The sequence below is a fragment of the Stylophora pistillata genome, chromosome 3 (genome assembly GCF_964205215.1).
Source record: "Stylophora pistillata chromosome 3, jaStyPist1.2, whole genome shotgun sequence".
Taxonomy (NCBI): Eukaryota; Metazoa; Cnidaria; class Anthozoa; order Scleractinia; family Pocilloporidae; genus Stylophora; species Stylophora pistillata.
This window is the reverse complement of record NC_142521.1, coordinates 21079360-21097833: the sequence shown is the minus strand read 5'-3', so window position 1 is coordinate 21097833 and position 18474 is coordinate 21079360. Positions and strand designations below refer to the sequence as shown.

Sequence of the window (18474 nt, the reverse complement as noted above, 5' to 3'; positions counted from 1 at the left end):
ACAGAGCGTTAGAACGTTCTAGAACTCTTAGAACTCTTAGAAAACTCTACAGAATGAGTTAAATAACGTGTGCGCATGCGCCAGGTTTTGGGAAAAACCGTGAGCCGTTCGCATGGTTGAGTTTCCATTCTGTTGCTTCGAAGCGTTGTTTTCCTTGTCGCAGATGAAGCCTACAAATTTCATTATTAATAAACACTTTAGTATAAATTCAAAATTCTTGAAGACCGTTTTGTCACACATCAGTAACATGACAAAAAAGAGCTTAAGCTAAAGTATACTCCTTTTCTCAATACAATGCATAAATAAGTAAGATAACACAAATACCTTTACATTGAAAATACTGTGGAAACTAATTTATATCAATTTGTTTTATTTCTTTGGCAGGATAAGTGGAAAGAATGCAAGAAAGCATTTCTTTGCATTGATGGAGACTGGTTCCCACTCATTCTGACAACAAACCGAAATTCTGTTCGACTCTGAGAATTGATAATGAGAAATTACCGACAAGAGCATGCCAGTTGCATTTTCACTATTGACACAGTCCAGCAGCAGATGAACATATCATTTAGAGTGAGTAATCTTTAGCCATTACAGTGTAAGGTTTCTTGTGGTTCAGCCTGAGTCAAAGCACCAGCTTGAAGGTGAGCCCGAGTCAAACTCCCAGTTGGAGGAGAGAACTAAATGATTGGGTTAAGAAAAAAATTTCATAACAGAGTCCCTAGAAGTCTATTTTTTTGGAAGGAGGGAGGAGGAGGAGGGGGTAATTAAAAGAAATATCACAACCTGCATTGTACTTTCAGAACCATTTTGGCTGCACTCTGAAAGTATGATCCACCTGTTATTAATTGGTCTGGCTGAGAAGGGAAAGGTATTGATACACGAGCTGAATCTGATGAGGAGAGGCTTTTCAACTGCTACAAGAAATTTCTCTCCTGCTCCACTAATTTGCATGGACTAATTATTCAATATCAATTTTCCTTGTCTAGAAAAAAAGGTTCCCTGTTCTGTGGACACCAAGTAATTTCAGGTGGTAAAATTTTGAAATGTCATTTTGGCAAACATGTAGACTCATGATAAAACAAGCTCAAGTTTGACAACAAAGCTTTGTGAGGTCACAGCTAACTTTATTAGAACTTAAAGTCATTCAGTGATGATCAGTCTTCGCCACCAGATGTAGTCTGCACCACCAAACACCTCTTTTTCTGGATTAAGAGTGACGCATCTTGAACTTTGTGATGTTATTTAAAACTACCAGTATCTAATTTAAGCTGGGTCTTGGGATGACATTTTTAGAGGGCACATACTTCCCTTTTTCCACTTTTTATCCAATATTCTTGAAAAGTGTAAAAAAATAAATTATATTTTGTTTGTCATAGCATGTTAGAGATTGTGTTAGCAGGGCGTAAAATTGCGCCTAATACAGGCGCCAATGCGACTACATTTTTCACTTTGGCGACTAGAATTTTTAATCACACCTTAACTAGAGATCTACTGATTTTTGAAGATTTGTAATGATAAATCTGCAGCAAAGTACCTCGTTAAGCTCGTTTCCAAAACGCAGCACATGCACGATGTCGAAAGTAAGTCTATCGTCTCTAGACCCCATTTTGGATTTAGGTAACTTATACTGTTGTATATGATCCATTCTAGTGTCCTCTTAGTAGCTCGTGCGAATTAGCGAGCTCATTTTTGATGTTTGCATGACTGAATCACTGATATGACAATCTATCTAGTGACAGGGTAAAATTTTTTGTGTGAGTGTGTGTGTGTTATAATGGCCACCAACTTTTTGGAATTGGCTACCACTTTAAAATATTTAGGAACCAAGTGGCTACCGGAAAAAAAAGTTAAAGTGCACCTAAACCCCAAATTTTTTTTTCGCTTAACGAAATAAGCTTATTTTTTGGAGTATTTCTGTGCAAAAATTTTTTAATTTGCTCAAATCTTTAATTTTCTATGCCCAGTCAAAATACGGAAAATCGGCCGCCATCTTGCCCCACGACCGAGTTTAAAGAAGAATGGATCTAGCGGGTAATGTGACGTCAAATCGAGAACACGAAAGTCTGCATCTTACACATTTTCACTTGTTTGGGAAGATTGTCGTCGATATTGTCCGAAATATGCCGACTAGGTGTGTTGTATGAAGAATGTATGAAGCGCGATACCCTCTTGCAAATTTCGCACGTTGCTACATCCTTCTACAACACACTTACTCGGCATATTTTCGGACAATTATCGACTACAACCCTCCCAAACAAGTGAAAATGTGTGAAATGCAGACTTTCGTGTTCTTGATTTGACGTCACATTACCCACTAGAGCCATTCCTCTTTAAACTCGGTCGTGGGGCAAGATGGCGGCCGATTTTCCGTATTTTGACTGTGCATAGAAAATTGAAGATTTGAACAAATAAAAAAATTTTTGCGCAGAAATACTCAAAAAAATAAGCTTACTTCGTTAAGCGAAAAAAATTTTTTGGGTGTAGGTGCACTTTAATTTTACACCCTGGTTAGAGGTCTTTCACACAAGGGGGCTGCACCATCAGGGCTCAACACTACCTTTTCAACTTACTGGCCAAGTGGCTAGTGATATCTTAGATGTTACAACAATTTCAGTTTGTTTACTTGCCAAACTGGCTGGTGGAAATCGGAAACCACTAGCCAAAATTGAATTTCTACAAGTCTGTGGCTAGGTGGCTACTGTTAGGGGCAAGCCCTGACCATTACTATTAGGGTGAAACAAAGTTACTGTACAGGTTAAAAGCAGATACAATCTTTGAAAATCTACTAACAATAGAAATTGAAAAACACAGCGGATGCTTAAAATGTGGAATGAATAAGAATGCCCCTCAAAAAATTACAAATATTACTTGTACACCTACACGTAACAGATGGTTAACCTCAAAATACTCAATAAAATGCAATGCTTGATGAAATTTTATCTTTTTAAACTATGTAAAATAGTACCTTGCTGTACAATGTGTGCCCTACAGTGTTTTTCAGAAATATTTAGGACAGGAGAAGCAACAGCCATAGGTTAGTTTTGGTGTTTATCACAAATAATGAGTGCTCTGTGCCAAAGTATAGTTTGGCTGAAACCTATTTGACCTCAATTCATATTACATTCTCTCTCAAGTTTTCTTGTCCCTTAACACACAGGTTGTTGTAAAGTGTGTAACTGTGGCCATTGTTTCATTCCAAGAATGTACTGATCATTTTTCTTGTAGAATGTTATCATCTCTTCAAGGTCTCTGTTTCCATCTACAACCTGAAAATAACATTCAGAACCTTTTAAATTCCCAAAACTTTCAACACATCAGTCAAGATATGGGTGATAACCTAAAAACAATCACTCCAAGATTGTGATCTTGATGAAAAACTAAATTCTCTTGCATAATGACTACTAATTATTTTCAAAGAAGTGTATATCAGGCAAAAGCAAGAATTGCAACAAGGTTTTTGAGATACAGTTACAAGTATACAAACAATGCTCATACATGAAACACTGAGGTTCTAAGTACCTAAAATGTTACTTTATCTGTTTGTATCCAAGGAAATATGGGATTGCATTACATTTGTTTTACTACTGTATGTTCTACTTCTAATCTTATGAGATGCAAACTGAAACCAGCTGTCACTTAATCACAGTTTTTTTTGCTCTAACTTTGAATTCCGTAGCTCTCAGATATCCTTCTCTGATACTTTAGTTTCAGTAACAAATCAAGGCATCTACATTTGCATTAGCAAATACTAATGTATTCACCATAACTGGAGCAGGAACTGGAAATTTTCCTTGAATTAGCCATTCCTCGTGTCTTTCATGTAATGCATTTAGGAGTTCCTGTACACAAAAAGAAGAGGACACAAAAAGTAAGATTCAATTAGAGCACATGACAGTTAGCATATTCCTGAATTTTTTAAATTTTCAAAAACGAAAGTCGTTGTCAACCTACACAGGAAACTTGCTCAATATAATTTATATATAACAATTTATTAATCATAAATAGGAAAATTGAGGTTGTATTGATTCATCAAACAAAAGATCAAGCCACCTTTCCCCAAAAGTGACAATCCTCTTCTACCCAGAGCATTTTAAAGGTGGAAGTAGTACAATAAGAAACAAATAAACTACATGCACATAACTATGAATTTTAGGTGGCATTTTGTACCATATAATGTTTTTGAAATACAACAATCTTCAAAACAAGATACAACACACATATGTAACCTACCATGGGGATTGTCTTTTCCTCACTTCGATTTCTTGCTTTTATCCTTTCCATGCAGGTTTCAGGAGATGTCTTTAGGTAAACTAAAGGCAAAAATTTACAGTGAGATTATTTGAGACAAACCACTCATATTGAAATCACATTATTGTTTACTTTAAAACAGAAGACAATTGGTAGTTGTGATGATCATCGTAATTATGGAATGAATGTCTTTGGATTATTTTTCTCGTTGCTATTTTATTGAAATTGAAACAACTTACTGATTAAATCTAGGTGAGGTTGCTGTTGCTTTGTTATCCAGTTGAACCACTCATTATGGACAGAGTGTTCTACTTTGGACATCATTCCACTGTAAAAATGAAAGACACACATTTTGAGATAATGTTTATCAACATTGCCCTCTTTCAGAATGACTGGTGTTCATGGAGATGCAGTTGGTCAGAAAGGAAAGCGAGGCATTCAGTGAAAGAGATTGAGTCTCAAGAAGTTATGGAAAATCTTAAAACATGCAATTACCTTTTACAAAGATTGTGCTCAAAACAGAAGTAGCCACTGTAGACACTCCTTTCAATCATCTTCACAGGTGTAACCTGATGGATGAGACAACAAAATTTCTAACTTCTTCTCAATTACATGTGGCCATAAGCCAAACTAGAACTGATAGCCACTCAGCCATTTGTATCCCAGTAGTCTGCTGGTGTGTATTTACTTTGAGGTTTTAATGGCACCTTTTAATGCTTATTTTTGTTCTACTGGTACTAATTTGGTTTTACAAGCCGAATTGAAAAGCACTCTTTATGATAAATACAACTTAAGAGTCTCTTTGAATTTCTAATTAATATCACTTCAATAAACATGATCACTTTATGATATTCTTAAAATATTAAAGGTCATCATGGACAGTGTACACCTCGAGTGTTTATTTAAATCAACAATTATGAAATCAAAATATTTAAATTTAAAGTATCTTTTACTCACATGTGGTTTTTTGTGAATTTTCATGAGGCTAAGAACTGCATAAGATTCAAATAGGTAGCTCCACCTTTGACAGTCAGTGTAAAACAACTCCTTTACAACAAGAGAGCAAGGAAAACTTTAAGGGAAAATGTTTATAAAACTTACATCATAGGCTAAAGTAGGGGATAAACACCAAGCAAATAGAAATACTCAAAAATCAAACAACAATGAGTACTGTGTGAAACAACTAAATCTAGGATTAGGGGCAAAGACTGAAAATCTTTTCCATCAGTCCTGCAGAGATGTTGTTATTGCCCATAAAAGGACAAAAAAACATATGCACTACTGTAAACTAGCACAAAGCATATAGGCTGCATGGACAGAATCAACAACATTACAGTATCAACTCACTAAGAGATTTTTGCCACCAACATTCTTCCATTTATCCACAGGTTCCTCCAGTACCTATGTATTAACAATGAGAGGAAGTTTTAGTACACAAAGAGACATAGGATGTCTGGGAATGAAAATAAATTGGGGTTTGTTCTGGTATTTGGGTTGGGAAAGTCAGGGCAGAAAAACCTTTAATTTTATTTTAAATTTGTTTCATTTATAAAATTAATCAGTTTTTGATATTTCAGAAACTTTTCTTTTTTTTTTTCAATCTTTAATGAGAATGCCAACGTCACACAAGTGGTTTACAGGAGGGTCCTCTTAAGTTAAATACTAATACAAAGATAAAATGCAAATAGCAACAAATAACTAAAGCTAAATCTAAGAACTAATTAAAAATACTAATCACAAAGTATTAACTAAAAGTAATACTAGCAAAAGTCAATTAAAATTCTAAATTAAATTTGGACAGGCCACGTTTGAAGGCAGGCAGTGAGTTTGCATTTCTTAGTGAGATGTCTAAACCATTCCATATATCTGCGCTAAAGTTAACTGACGACCAATGACTCCATCTTCTTGTGGCACTGGATTTTCGAACGTCATTTCTCGATCTTGTGTTGAAACCATGAAAGTCACGATTAAATGTGACAGGAATAGTATTCACCAGCTGTAAGTTTCATATGGTAAGATTTCCCGGTGGGATAATGTTATATATCATTTTTGAGATTTACCTTTAATCCTCAAACTTCATACTAAACCAACAATATAATTATAATTTATCTAATGAAATTTGGGGGATAATTCTGCAGGAAACGCACGATTAGATGTACATGTAATTGATTAACTTGAGGTAGATTTACACTAACCTCCACATCGGGATGCTGTCTAAAATGATTCAGAAGAGTCGTTTTTCCACTTCCTATATTGCCTTCTACTGCAACCTACAGAATAAGTTAGAGTTTTAAGTAAATGTAGTTCAAGAGAGGGAAAAGAACTTGATACATTACATTTCATCATGCATATGGTTTCTTTAAGTTAACCCGCTACTATCGTGTATTTAGGATAGAAATACAATGGGAAAAAAAACGTAAAATCGTACCGTAATATTTCGCTCTCGCAGATCTTCCTCCATCGCACTCTCTGATACCAGAGAATCCGTATAACTAAGCATCTTTGAAGAAATCTAAGCGAAGCGCCAGAAAATACAAACGTTTATATCTCTAAGAGGAACGGACTTGCAAGTAAATTCAGGTTGTTTTGGAGAGGATTACCTCGAATATACATTGTTCGCGTGTGAAAATAAAAATGATGTCATTCTCATGGCCTTCAAATTCCATACGCTAGCTCTAACATTCAACTGTGATGGCGATAATATTGCCTCCAAGTCGGCCAACTTCAGTCCAAAACAAACAACTGAAAGTCACGCTTTTTCAGAACTTTAACAGATAAGCGCAGCCGATTTCTCTGAAACAATCAATCTTTTAACTGTAGAATGCGTACAGACATGATTGGTTTGGCTTACTTACCTCCAAATCCTTCCAAATAACAAAATGCAAAGCGAGAAGAAATATGGCGGCAGTCGAAGAAAAAAATCAAATTGTGGCGGGAACGAAAAAATATAGTGGACGCGAGGAGTCTGGAACAATAAAAGCTCGACCCAGTTTCTACGGCCATTTGAAAAAGTTTAAATTGCAGGAACCAGCAGAGATAACTGTGATTTTGTGGATGTAACAGATGCCCAGCCATGCATTAGAATTAAACCATTGCCCCCAAAACACTGAACACTCCCTGTGATAGCTTCCAGATAATTTTCAATCTTTGTACTCCAATAAAATTCATTTAACACTCTCTTTGTGTCGACCTGTTCCTATTACCACCAGAAAATAGAAATGGCCCTAAAAATATCCTTCAATTTTGCACTGTAAAAATTGACATAATCTGATGTACATGGCTTTTTGCGAACAAAGGAAGATGGAAAAAGATATTGTAAGAAATCTACCGTTCATTATGATTTTAAATCAAATTTTATTTGCCAAAATTCATAAACAAAACATTTATTTATAAAAATGTGACAGAACTTTACAAATTCCATGGTTTTAAATAGTTATGGCATTACTGGTTACAAAATATGACTTAAAAAACTGCTGTTTTCATAAATATTTATGTAGTAGCCTTCTCTTATACAACTGATCAGTAGAAAAAAGTTACCACGATGTAAGATGTTTGAAGGTTAAAAGGGATAAAAATGAATTTTCTGATTCAACTATAGGCTGCTTTCACCCCTCTTCTCTTAGGTACATAAATGATGAGATGGCCGATGCTCCCATCTTGCCATGAAAGAAAATTGTCTCACTACAGGTTGCAGAAACTACTGAAAGGCATGGAAAGTACTGATTTTACATTTGTACATATGTAGATGCTTAGCAAAAAATATTTACAAAATGCAATGATATCCAAATACACATGGGCAACTTCTAATAAGACTTTCTGAAGCATTCATTTTGGATGTTATTCTGTTTTTGAGGCATTAATACCCAAAAGGAGCTGAGAATTTGTTTCATAAAACTGGAACATATCACTTAAGCTTTTATTGCCATCTACCACCTAAAATAGAGAAAAACAACAATTTTGCATTTAACTTAACAATAACCACCAGCATAAGATTGCCAGTTTATAGATCACATGTCAACAAGGTATATGTTGACTCCTCCTGGACCAGAATTTGGTTGGCTTAAGATCATAGCTTGTTTCTTTTCACTTCAACCTTGCAAACTATGAGTCAGGGTAAAGTGGTCTTTCCAAAGAGCACAATAACTTAATGACCAAGTTTGAACCTGGACATCTTCAGCCAGATTCAAGCACAATTGACAGAGCCTAAGAGTTTTCCACAAGACTTGTACAAAAAAAAAAAAAAAAAAAAACATATTTACTGTGATGTACTGAAAATTATCTAGTATACAACTGGGTGTCCATATATGATGAGTAATTTGCTAAACAAAGAATAAGTGTTAGTGGGGACAAGGTATATTTTTCAGCACCCAGTGACTGTGCCGTAATACTCTCAAATTTAAAAGGGAAAAAAACCAAGTATTGGAAAATTTACTCGTAAAATGCTGTCCTCATTATGGTACAGATTTATGTAATGTCCCAGCCCCTATAAGATGGTTGGTTCCACCACACAGAAATGATACATTCAACACCAGATTGTAAATTAATTTTAAAGAACTTACTACTACTGGAGCAGGAAGGGAGAATTTGTTCTTTTTCACCAGCCATTCTTCATATCTTTCATGTAAAGAATTCAAAAGTTCCTGTAAGAAGGGGAAATCAAGTCTATGACTGTAGTCTAGTTCCCTACATGTAAAGTACCACTCAGAAATATAGTAACCAAAAAGTACACATAAAACATACATAAATTCATAGGCAAGTGTGTATAAATAGAAATATGCAAGTCTAAATTTTGCATATATGCACATAAGCTTGACACATCTGTCTCATTCTCACTACTACGGTATGTAAGAGCTAGCTTTTTGTTTTGTTTTTTCCAGTGTTGATGGTTAATTGTACTAAAGAATAGGCTAACACACTAAAATAATACTCGACTACAAATTTGTACAGTAAAGTTTATAGGTATTCTTTTTTTCCATTTTAAGTGTGCATGCATGAAATGCAGGCAACAGTGAAAATACTGCATAAAGAAATGTGCTCTGGTTCTGTACTATTTTATTATTTAAAGATTTAATCCTCTTTTAACTTTTAACTGCATATTGCTGTCACATAGGAAATAGCACAAAAAAATCAGTAATGTGTTTCGAAAGTCTCTCATTAGTGGATCTGCTATTAAAACATACCATTGATACTGAGTTTTCTTCATCTCTACTCCTTTTCTTTATCCTTTCCATACATTTCTCTGGTGATGTTCTTAGATATACTAGAGAAAATGTAAGTCCAAAAACAAATAGTGTCACCACAAGTAAAGGTCAAATTCTAATTCACTACATCTTGGAATTAATTTTAACAAAATAGGCAACCTAGACAAACCAAATAGACCCAAGATTAATGTTTGATTAATGTTTTCCCATCAAACTACAATTTGAGGGTTCATTTCTGTGGAGGTGAGGAAATTGGACAAACTTTATGAGCAACAAAAAGATGTACCCTCTTGTGACGCCAAGTTTGGAAAACTGAATGTAGGTCCTACAAGTAAAGGGAAGCAGTCTCACCACTGTTGTATTGGGGAATTTAAGCAAACCATGACGGCGACGGCAACAAGAACGTGGAAAAACAATAGATCTAATTGGCAGAACAACAGCCCAGCACGTGCATTTTAAAACTTTGTACATTTCTTAACTGTCCTTTGCAAAACAACAACGTGAAATCCCCAAAATTTGCGTCATCTGCGAACCGAAACCATGGCGACAAATTTATTTTAATTTACATTTGGAACTCAATGCTACTTTTATAATGCGGTATGTTGAGTTTGAGGTCTGGCGCCCTTTGAGACGGTAAACACATGCAGCCATTTTCAAAATTCTAACTAAAAGTAGAAACTCATATTTTAATCCACGTCTTCCGTGGCGTTGCCATCATGACTGCTTAAGTTCCCTATTACAATCCCCACTCTCTAAAAATGTGTTTGTGTCTAGAATCAGGATAATAAATTACAATTAAAGGAAAGACTGGTAAGAAGTTGGCTCTCTCTTACAAATTATGAATTCAAATCAAAAACAAATATTGTAGTAAACAACAACAACAACAACAAAAAGAAAGCAAGTTGTGAGTACAAACCTATCAAATCTATTTGTGGCTTTTCATTTGCCAAAAGGTAATCAAACCACTCTTGAAAGATTGTATACTCTACTGTTGACAACATTCCACTATTTTAAAGGAAATAAAACTGGTAGGTAAATAACAAAACAATATACATGTAATATCTGAAACAGTAGCAACAACAGTACATAGACCAATCATAAGATATCAACATTTCACAAAAAAAAAAAAAAACAGTAGCTTGCAAGCAGATACAATGCATCTCTCATTTCCTTTGTTATATTTAAAAAAATAATAATGAACAAAAAATGTTGGAGATAAAATGAGCCAACAAATAAAGTTTGTAAGGATTGTAGTATAATACATCTGCCAAACAAGATAACAATGAGGACAAAAATAGTCAATATAATGATCTACAGCTGTAAATTTAACCATTTTTAACAATTAGCGCACATTTCTTTAAAATACAAAAAAGATCTTGGAATTTTTATTTTGCCATGAAGCAACAACAAATGTGCAGTAGTAGTAGTAGTAGTAGTAGTCTTTATTTCCACAAGATAAAAAATACATATCTTATGTTACAATTATTTGAGTAAAAATTATATATAAAATATCTAAATATATCTAAAATATAGACTCACACAGCTAAATTGTATTTAAAAATTAAGCGATTAATGAAAGAGTTCTTGAATCTTTCTGTATTAACTTTCGGATACTGACTTGTTCGATACCTTAATTTGTAAGTCGACACTTTCCTCTCGGGTAATAATCCCCTTAGAGGGTGTCAGTCTATGCCAGATACCTTACGAAATACTTTTCTATCCTGCTTTTCCAAAAGGTGTTTAATAGAAAATGATTTAGATGTATATTTACGTTTGTGACATCTATCCAGAAAACACTGGTGTGAAAACAGTGAAGATAACTACAATTAAGATAGACTTCCTGTGCTTAATTTTGGGATGGTCTAGTGTTTGTAGTATCATTTTCATGTGGTTTTGAAATACAGTAATAATTTTCCTACTTTACTGCAAGTTTTTCAGTTTACCTTTTGTGGAGATTTTCCATAAAGCAGTACCTTGCACTATATGCACTTCTCTCAAGTAGTCTTACAGGTGTATTCTAGAAATTAGAAGAGAAAATCATCAAAATATTACATGTACATTTTTTTATGGACTTTCAATGACATTGATCAGGGCTCGACACTAACGGTAGCCCACTAGCCACAGACTAGTAGAAATTCAGTTTTGGCTAGTGGTTTTCAATTTCCACTAGCCAGTTTGGCTAGTAAACAAACTGAAATTGTCGTAATATCTAAAAACATCTCAGATGTCACTAGCCACTTGGCTAATAAGTTGAAAAGTTAGTGTCGAGCCCTGATTGATGATTGAACAAAAAGGTATTTGAATTTTATGTTACCTGAGGTCTATGGTGAACTTGCATCATTGTGAGAAGAACATAGGACTCAAACAAGTAACTCCATCTCTTTGGATCACTATACATAAGTTCCTGAAAGTTAATTCAATTATAATGTTTAAATTTTTTTTTTAATGATTTCTTTGAACTATGAAAAATGAAGTCAACCTGGGTGATATAATGTTACTTTCTTACCAAAGTATTATTTCCATCAACATTCTGCCATTTTTTCACAGGTTCCTCAATAACCTAAGGGACAAAATTCTCTTAAAAAAACTTTATATAAAATATTGTTTGAAATATGTTATCTTGAGATATGGCTGACCAACCCCTATTTTTGAGTTAGACATTTGCAACAGCCAAGGTATTAGCATTCTCAGGTGTGACATTCCATGCCATAATTTCTCTCTCCTTTATAATTACCCTGTTTAATTTTTCTTTTTTGTACCTCGCAAGGCTAATATTTTCCCTGTAGCCACGGCTGTGTTTTGTCAACCCTCTTTTAAAAAAATGGCTTACTGGATAATCATCGTATAAAAATATAATATAAAATATCATCCAAAGTGATGTTTGAACTCTACCTCTACCAATGAATTTTGCTTGAAAAACTTCAAAAGACTTGTCTTTCCACTACCAATGTTTCCTTCTATAGCCACCTAAAATTATAACATAACCAAAGTAAAGCGTGCACTCTGATTGGTTGATTTAGCGTCCCCTATTTGCCCATGGGTGTACGCTGCTGATGACTGTGAGCAAATACAAAGACTATTTTTCCGCGTGTGCTTGTTTTTTCTGGTCACGTAAGATTTGTTAAATAAAAGGGACCTCGTTAGCTACAATGTATCAGTATTATGTTATAAAACAAATGGTAAACACCACAGCGTACACTATTGAGTTGTGGATGCACTTGGGAGGTTTGCTAAGCACTCAAGAAGCTAGAGTCACTCCCGGCTATCGCCTTGCACAACTCTTACGCTTCTTTTGTGCTTAGCAACTTCTTGCGTGCATCCATAACTCAATAGTGTACGCTGTGGTGTTTACCATTTGTTAAATGGAAGAAACAACGAGAACTTTAAGTTTTTGGTAAGGTGTAACTCTCTCTAATAATGATACACACCGACGAGTTTAATTTTGTAGCCTCCTCTGAGTATGTATGAATGAATGAGCAAATAAATGGATGAGAAAACAGAAAAACAGATAAAAAAATTGAAAGTACCATTCTGATACTATTGCCATCATTGGGCACAGTAAAAAAAAAATTCAAAGTTGATCTTGTACTCACTGTGATGTTTCTGTTCACTGAATGATCAGTACTTCCATTGACTCCATTACATGTACTACCATTCCTAATATTTCCAATCATTCTGCTAGATACACTGCCTACAGATTTACAAGAACAGATTAACAGACATGTTACAAAACAAAAGGAATGTTGTGGATTTTTATAAAATGGGCCTTCTGATATGGAATTTTTTCATGACACCTGAAAATACAAATCTAATTAAATTAACATTCAAATAAAAACTTTGAATATTAAGAAAGCAAAGTAGGCACGAGCTTACATTTGTATAAATTTGCAAGACCTCGCCAGCTACCAAAGTTGAACAAAAATAAATGATGACACTTTCTGATGGCGAGTTCACTCCATTTCGCCGAATAAAAAAATCAAGAAATATGTGAATTATATTTAGCAATATCAATCATTTTCCATTAATAAAAGAATCTGCCCCAAAGCTAAATCTCTTGATTTAGAAAATGCCGAAAACCGAAGCTGCCTTTGCTCTCTTATTGTAGCTTTCTCTGCGAAAACGATTTACATCGACCGCGCGAAAATCGTATTTCTCTTTGAAATAATGCAAAAGCGATCCAGAAACGGCAAAAGAACAAGAAATATTCGACTAACCGAACGAAAGGCTGGTTTTGTCCCGCATTCTATCTTGAAAATTCCAGTTTAGACGCTATAGAGAGAACCCAACACATGCACCATTTGAACTACGCGCGCAAAGTTTTGGCCACTCGGTACCCGAGTTGGCCATTTTGCCTGAACTTGCCCAAATGACATCACATTTCGCTGCAGGCACTAGAAATACACAGTAGCATCGTCTTAATAATCATTTTTTAATATCAATATTCCATTTGAGAGGAGAAAAAAATTCTTACCTTTCAAACTGGGCTTCGTTACTCTCGATAAAAGCGCGAAAAGCGAGTGACAGTTGAAGATCATAATTTATTTTGAACACGTCGTTGTATTATAGCCAGCGGAATCCTGATATCCATGTCACGCAATGTAACGTCTCAATCGTCACTCTTGGTCACACCACGCATTAAAGCCATTTGATTTTCCGGAAGAAAATCGGCATCGTGAAAGCAAATAAGTGACGCTTTATCCATAAAACCCTGTGGAAAAGCTATTCCTAATCAGTATCTTTCATTTGGAAATATCGAAAAGGCAATAACGGAGTGGGGCTCAAACTCTTAACTGGTCTCATGCAAAGGCAGGAATGTTTACATTTCGATTTATTTTTTTCTTCTTTGAGATTCACTTTCGACTTCATTGATTAACGCTATATCAGACAAGAAGAAGTGCATTGCAGACCATGTAATTGTGAATGGTTACATCTGCTCATTCGGTTCGTCTCTTACCTTTTACTTCCCCTGATCTTTTAGGCCCTGTTTTGATTTACTGTTAGTAGTTTTACATTACTTCAAGCCCGTTTCTTTCTTATGTCATTTTATAAAATAAGGCATTTCCATGAAGTAAGTCTTTGTCGTCAACAATAACAAATGTCTTCCAGTCCGCCACAGTGAGTCCTACCCAGTCATACCCTTTCAAACCACGTGGCATCAGATAGAAAAAAACACTGGGTACGACTTTTGGAAAAATCAAAATGGCGACAAGAAAAAAACTGAACAAGAGCACAAGAAAAAAACTGAACACTGAGCGGCAGGATAAGATGATTTCAGCAAAACCCAAAATGGCGAATGACCGGCAGGTTGAGAGAATTTTGAAAACCTCCATGCATCCTTACTTGGAAAGTTTCTACGATTGGGTTCTAATGCCAACGCAATTAAAAGTAGCCTTTTGTTGGTTTGTTGTACTAACAGGTTCATTCATCCACGATTTTTTACCCCTTCCTCAGTGCTATTTCTCGAACAAGGAAAATATCTTCAACGTGTATTTTGTCAAGTTTGGCTGGGGCTGGACACAGCTTCTTTTGATTCCCTTCATATCCTTAACATCGTCCGTACACGTATGCCACATCCTGAGGCATCTTAGTAGGATGGCCGTTGCTACATGTGGATGGTATTTCTGGGTGAATTTGTTTGTTTACATCGAGGAGAAAACCGGCTATTGCGAGGGAGAAGAAACGCTGATTTCAAAGAGGAGCTGCTATCAAGAGGGATTTTACTGGAATGGTTTTGATATATCGGGACACTGTTTCCTTCTAATTTACAGTGTACTGGTTATCAAAGAAGAACTACCGCCGAAAATTTATTGGTCGTCAAGGATATCAACTTTTGAACAAACAAGCCCTGAAGATATTAATGCATTTCAACACAAGAACATTGCTCTAGTAACCCCCTTTGTAGAAGTTCTTTCCTTCTTTGCCGGTCTCCTGTCAATCCTGTGGGAGTTTATGCTTGTGTGTTCCACCATATATTTTCACACAGTTTATCAGAAAGTTCTTGGAGCTCTTATAGCGATGTTTACCTGGTATATCACCTACAGAGTCTGGTATCCTCATGACCTGTCCCCAGGACGGCCATGGGTCCGTAAGAGGTAGAGTGAATGGCTGAAGTTTAAAATCACTGTTCTGTGAATTTATCACTAAAAGGAGGTTTACAATATCACAACCAAAGTAAAATTTGAGTCATATGTTAAGTTTGAGTCAACTCTAATTTTTCCCTTTTATCAGTTAATACGATTGACAATATGTTATTATTGTATATGTTATAGTTCAATTTTATACTTGGTTCAAATTTTATTTTCCTTTGTTCTCGGTCATGTTAATGTATGATAATGAGTTTGGAACCAAGGATAAAATTGAACTACAACAAACATGTCAAAACAAAACAAAACAAAAAAATCAAACCCATACATTTAACTAGCTTGTTCACCTTTTACTTCAGCTTACTCAAAATTTGTCGAAATTCCCATGTTATGAATCATTACTTTTGTGCAGTTACTGGGTACAGAATTGTAGTATAGTTTACCAAACATTTTCATAATTCAAAGGCTGCTATTACAGTGAATTTGTATAATCTGTTGATTATTTGCTAATGAGTTTGCCACTAAATGCCAATGAGAGGAGCAATTAATTAAGGACAGTTTTCAATATTTTTTTCAAATACATCTTGACAACTGAATTTTCAATTTTCCTATGAAAATTCCCAATCAAGTGACACTACAAAGGGTAATGATTTTCGTTGGGTGAAGGGTAACTATAAAGTTACAAAAGTAAGCAAAAAGGCAAGTGTACAATTATACAAGAGTATTTTCATGTATCTCCATGACCTTTTGGCTCCACAGAATGTTCTTGTTTAATTGCAGTAACCACTTGTTTTTGAACAGTCCAGTACATTCAAATGTAAATCACTCATGCATGCGTAAACAGATCACTAGTAAGAATGTCTACATGTGTCTCATTAGCTTGTAAAGACAAGTTATACCAATTTACTCTCTTGTCCATTGAGACATAATGGTTGTGGTGACAACCACAACTGATTCTCCAACTATGAAAAATGGGTTGGTAGGAATTTCCAACTTCTTGTTCATGCACGTAAAACAACGCTTACATCATGCTTTATGTATTGTACACATTGTAAAGAAAATTAAGAAAAGTTGGACATGATCATTCTGGTGAAACAAACAGAGAAAATCAGTTAGCTTATGGTGCTGTTTTTCAATAGTCCCTGTTGATACAAGATGGTGGTTGAGTGCAAGAAATTCTGAGATTCTTTTCATGCTTAACGCTTTCATACCTTTAATTTCTTTTCTTACATATTTAGAAGATATTTCTTTGACCAACAGAAATCAAATGGTAATAGAAACAGATCAATTCAAATTACACTCACAAGAAAATGGAAATGAAGAAATAACACATAAAAAGACAAAAATAATACACAAGACAAAAAAATGAAATTTAAAAAATCACAAAATTATATTTTTAAAACTCTGATTCAGTTGAGACAATTTGCTGTAAAAATGGCTTGTGTTTGAGGGGTTTCTAATTAAGAGAGGTCAGAATCTGTGGGGACAACTCATAGATGCCTTAGAATGTTTTCTTACTTGATCAAAGTTGTAAACCAGAGCAGGATTGACTCGTGAAAATGGCTCAAACAAAAAAAAAAAAAAAAAAAGAATTAAAAGTTTTAAGCTGAAAACTAGGTATTCTTGTACCCCTGGTGCACGATTTTGACAGAGAAATCAAACAAAGATACAGAAAAAACTAAAAGCTAAAAAAGGGGGAAAATTTGAATGGACTTGAACTTAACTTTTGACTCAAACTTGACTTGGGCTCAAACTTGACTTGTGATACCATATAGCTCCACAAAAAGAATAACTTGAATAAACCATATTAATTTTTGGTCTTCAAATATAATCCCTGATACTAAAAGTTTTGCCCAACTGAATTTCAGACTTCTTTGTCTGCCATGACTTTCTTGCAGTTTAATTGTGGGAAGAAATTTGTTCCCTTTTATTTTAAAGTGTGCTTTAAAAAAAAAAAAAATTATTTTATCATCATATAACCCCAAGTGTAAAAGTCATTGAATTGTAGGATCCAAGAGGTGAACACTGGCTTTTTAGTAGGTGTTGTTTGTCTTATATCAATATGCCTACAGTAACTAACTTTTAGTACTGTTGTTACATAGTTTAGTCTACTACAGGTCATGTGAGTGTACTTCTGATATAGTAGCTACCAGTGTTGTATCTTGTGGTTTTATTGGGTTATCTGAGCTTATTCAGCTATGATTATTAGGATACTTCTGAGAAGCTGAGCAAATAAAAACATAGCCACACATGTAAAAAGTATGATAAATATTTATTGAATTCTTGGGTGGGTGAGATCTGTTTGGTAATGATTATGATATCCCTCTAATGTGCCCCAGATGTGCTCTCAAAAAAGTGAGAGTCTATACAACAAGCCCAGTACAGCCTGTGGTAAAACAGCAGCACCATCAATATCCAAGGCAGACGGACTGGTGCAGGTACAAAGAATGACTTGGGAAATGCTGGGCCATTTTTATGGATTTCTAAACCAAATGCATGTGGGGAATAATAGATTAGGAAAGGTGAGTTTACTAAACCAGATTTGGAGTAAATTTTGACTTTTTCAGTTATCTATCTATACCTGGTTGCTGTTAAAAGAGCTTCTGTCATTCTTATCATTGATGTACCTGCTGGAACCTGGAATTTTAGTTTAATTTGGCAGTGTTGATAAGTCTCCTTCCAGAGATGCATACCTCTTGAAAAAAAAAAATATTGCAAAATTTTACTTTGTGTGTTCTCTCAAAGTTCTTTCCCCCCCTCTCACCCCCTCTATTCCCTCATATCTAAATTTGTTTAGTTACTGCTTTATTCTAGTCTATCCCGTCTCCACATGTGCAAAAATGTTAAAGTACACGCAGCACAAAAATACAACCATTTTCAACCAAAAAAAAAAAACAGAGTTAATTGATGGAGATGAATTTACTTGATTTTGCCTCTTTTGT

The 18474-nt window shown here is 34.9% G+C and overlaps 3 protein-coding genes and 1 long non-coding RNA gene across 6 annotated transcripts; 2 read left to right on the top strand and 2 right to left on the bottom strand.

Moving 5' to 3' along the window:
• Positions 1–7: 7 nt before the first annotated feature.
• Positions 8–5132, top strand: LOC148735018 (uncharacterized). The gene is made up of 2 exons (XR_015998698.1): positions 8–570; positions 4636–5132. It is a non-coding gene; the product is annotated as an uncharacterized LOC148735018 (long non-coding RNA).
• On the bottom strand, positions 2624–7480 carry LOC148735017 (thymidine kinase 2, mitochondrial-like). The gene is made up of 10 exons (XM_088753265.1): positions 7104–7480; positions 6677–6760; positions 6444–6518; positions 5596–5649; positions 5206–5295; positions 4744–4817; positions 4488–4576; positions 4231–4310; positions 3762–3839; positions 2624–3266 (listed from the first exon to the last, which is right to left on the bottom strand). Exons 2-10 carry the CDS (start codon positions 6746–6748, stop codon positions 3147–3149), a joined length of 732 nt encoding a protein of 243 aa, XP_088609391.1. The 5' UTR covers positions 6749–6760; positions 7104–7480; the 3' UTR covers positions 2624–3146.
• Positions 7481–7615: 135 nt separating this feature from the next.
• On the bottom strand, positions 7616–14544 carry LOC111345321 (thymidine kinase 2, mitochondrial). 3 transcript variants are annotated; one of them, XM_088753263.1, is made up of 12 exons: positions 14404–14544; positions 13921–14157; positions 13664–13840; positions 13043–13140; positions 12342–12416; positions 11956–12009; positions 11764–11853; positions 11393–11466; positions 10366–10454; positions 9429–9508; positions 8808–8888; positions 7616–8181 (listed from the first exon to the last, which is right to left on the bottom strand). In XM_088753263.1, the coding sequence occupies exons 3-12, from the start codon at positions 13689–13691 to the stop codon at positions 8086–8088; spliced, it is 765 nt and encodes a 254-aa protein (XP_088609389.1). In that variant the 5' UTR covers positions 13692–13840; positions 13921–14157; positions 14404–14544; the 3' UTR covers positions 7616–8085. The 3 variants fall into 3 exon arrangements, with proteins under 3 accessions (XP_088609389.1, XP_088609387.1, XP_088609388.1); XM_088753261.1 differs by lacking the exon at positions 13664–13840; XM_088753262.1 differs by lacking the exon at positions 13664–13840 and having other exon boundaries at positions 13921–14168; positions 14404–14539.
• Positions 14545–14596: 52 nt separating this feature from the next.
• Positions 14597–17791, top strand: LOC111343612 (acyl-coenzyme A diphosphatase FITM2-like). The gene has a single exon (XM_022950790.2). It carries the CDS (start codon positions 14649–14651, stop codon positions 15543–15545), a length of 897 nt encoding a protein of 298 aa, XP_022806525.2. The 5' UTR covers positions 14597–14648; the 3' UTR covers positions 15546–17791.
• Positions 17792–18474: the final 683 nt, after the last annotated feature.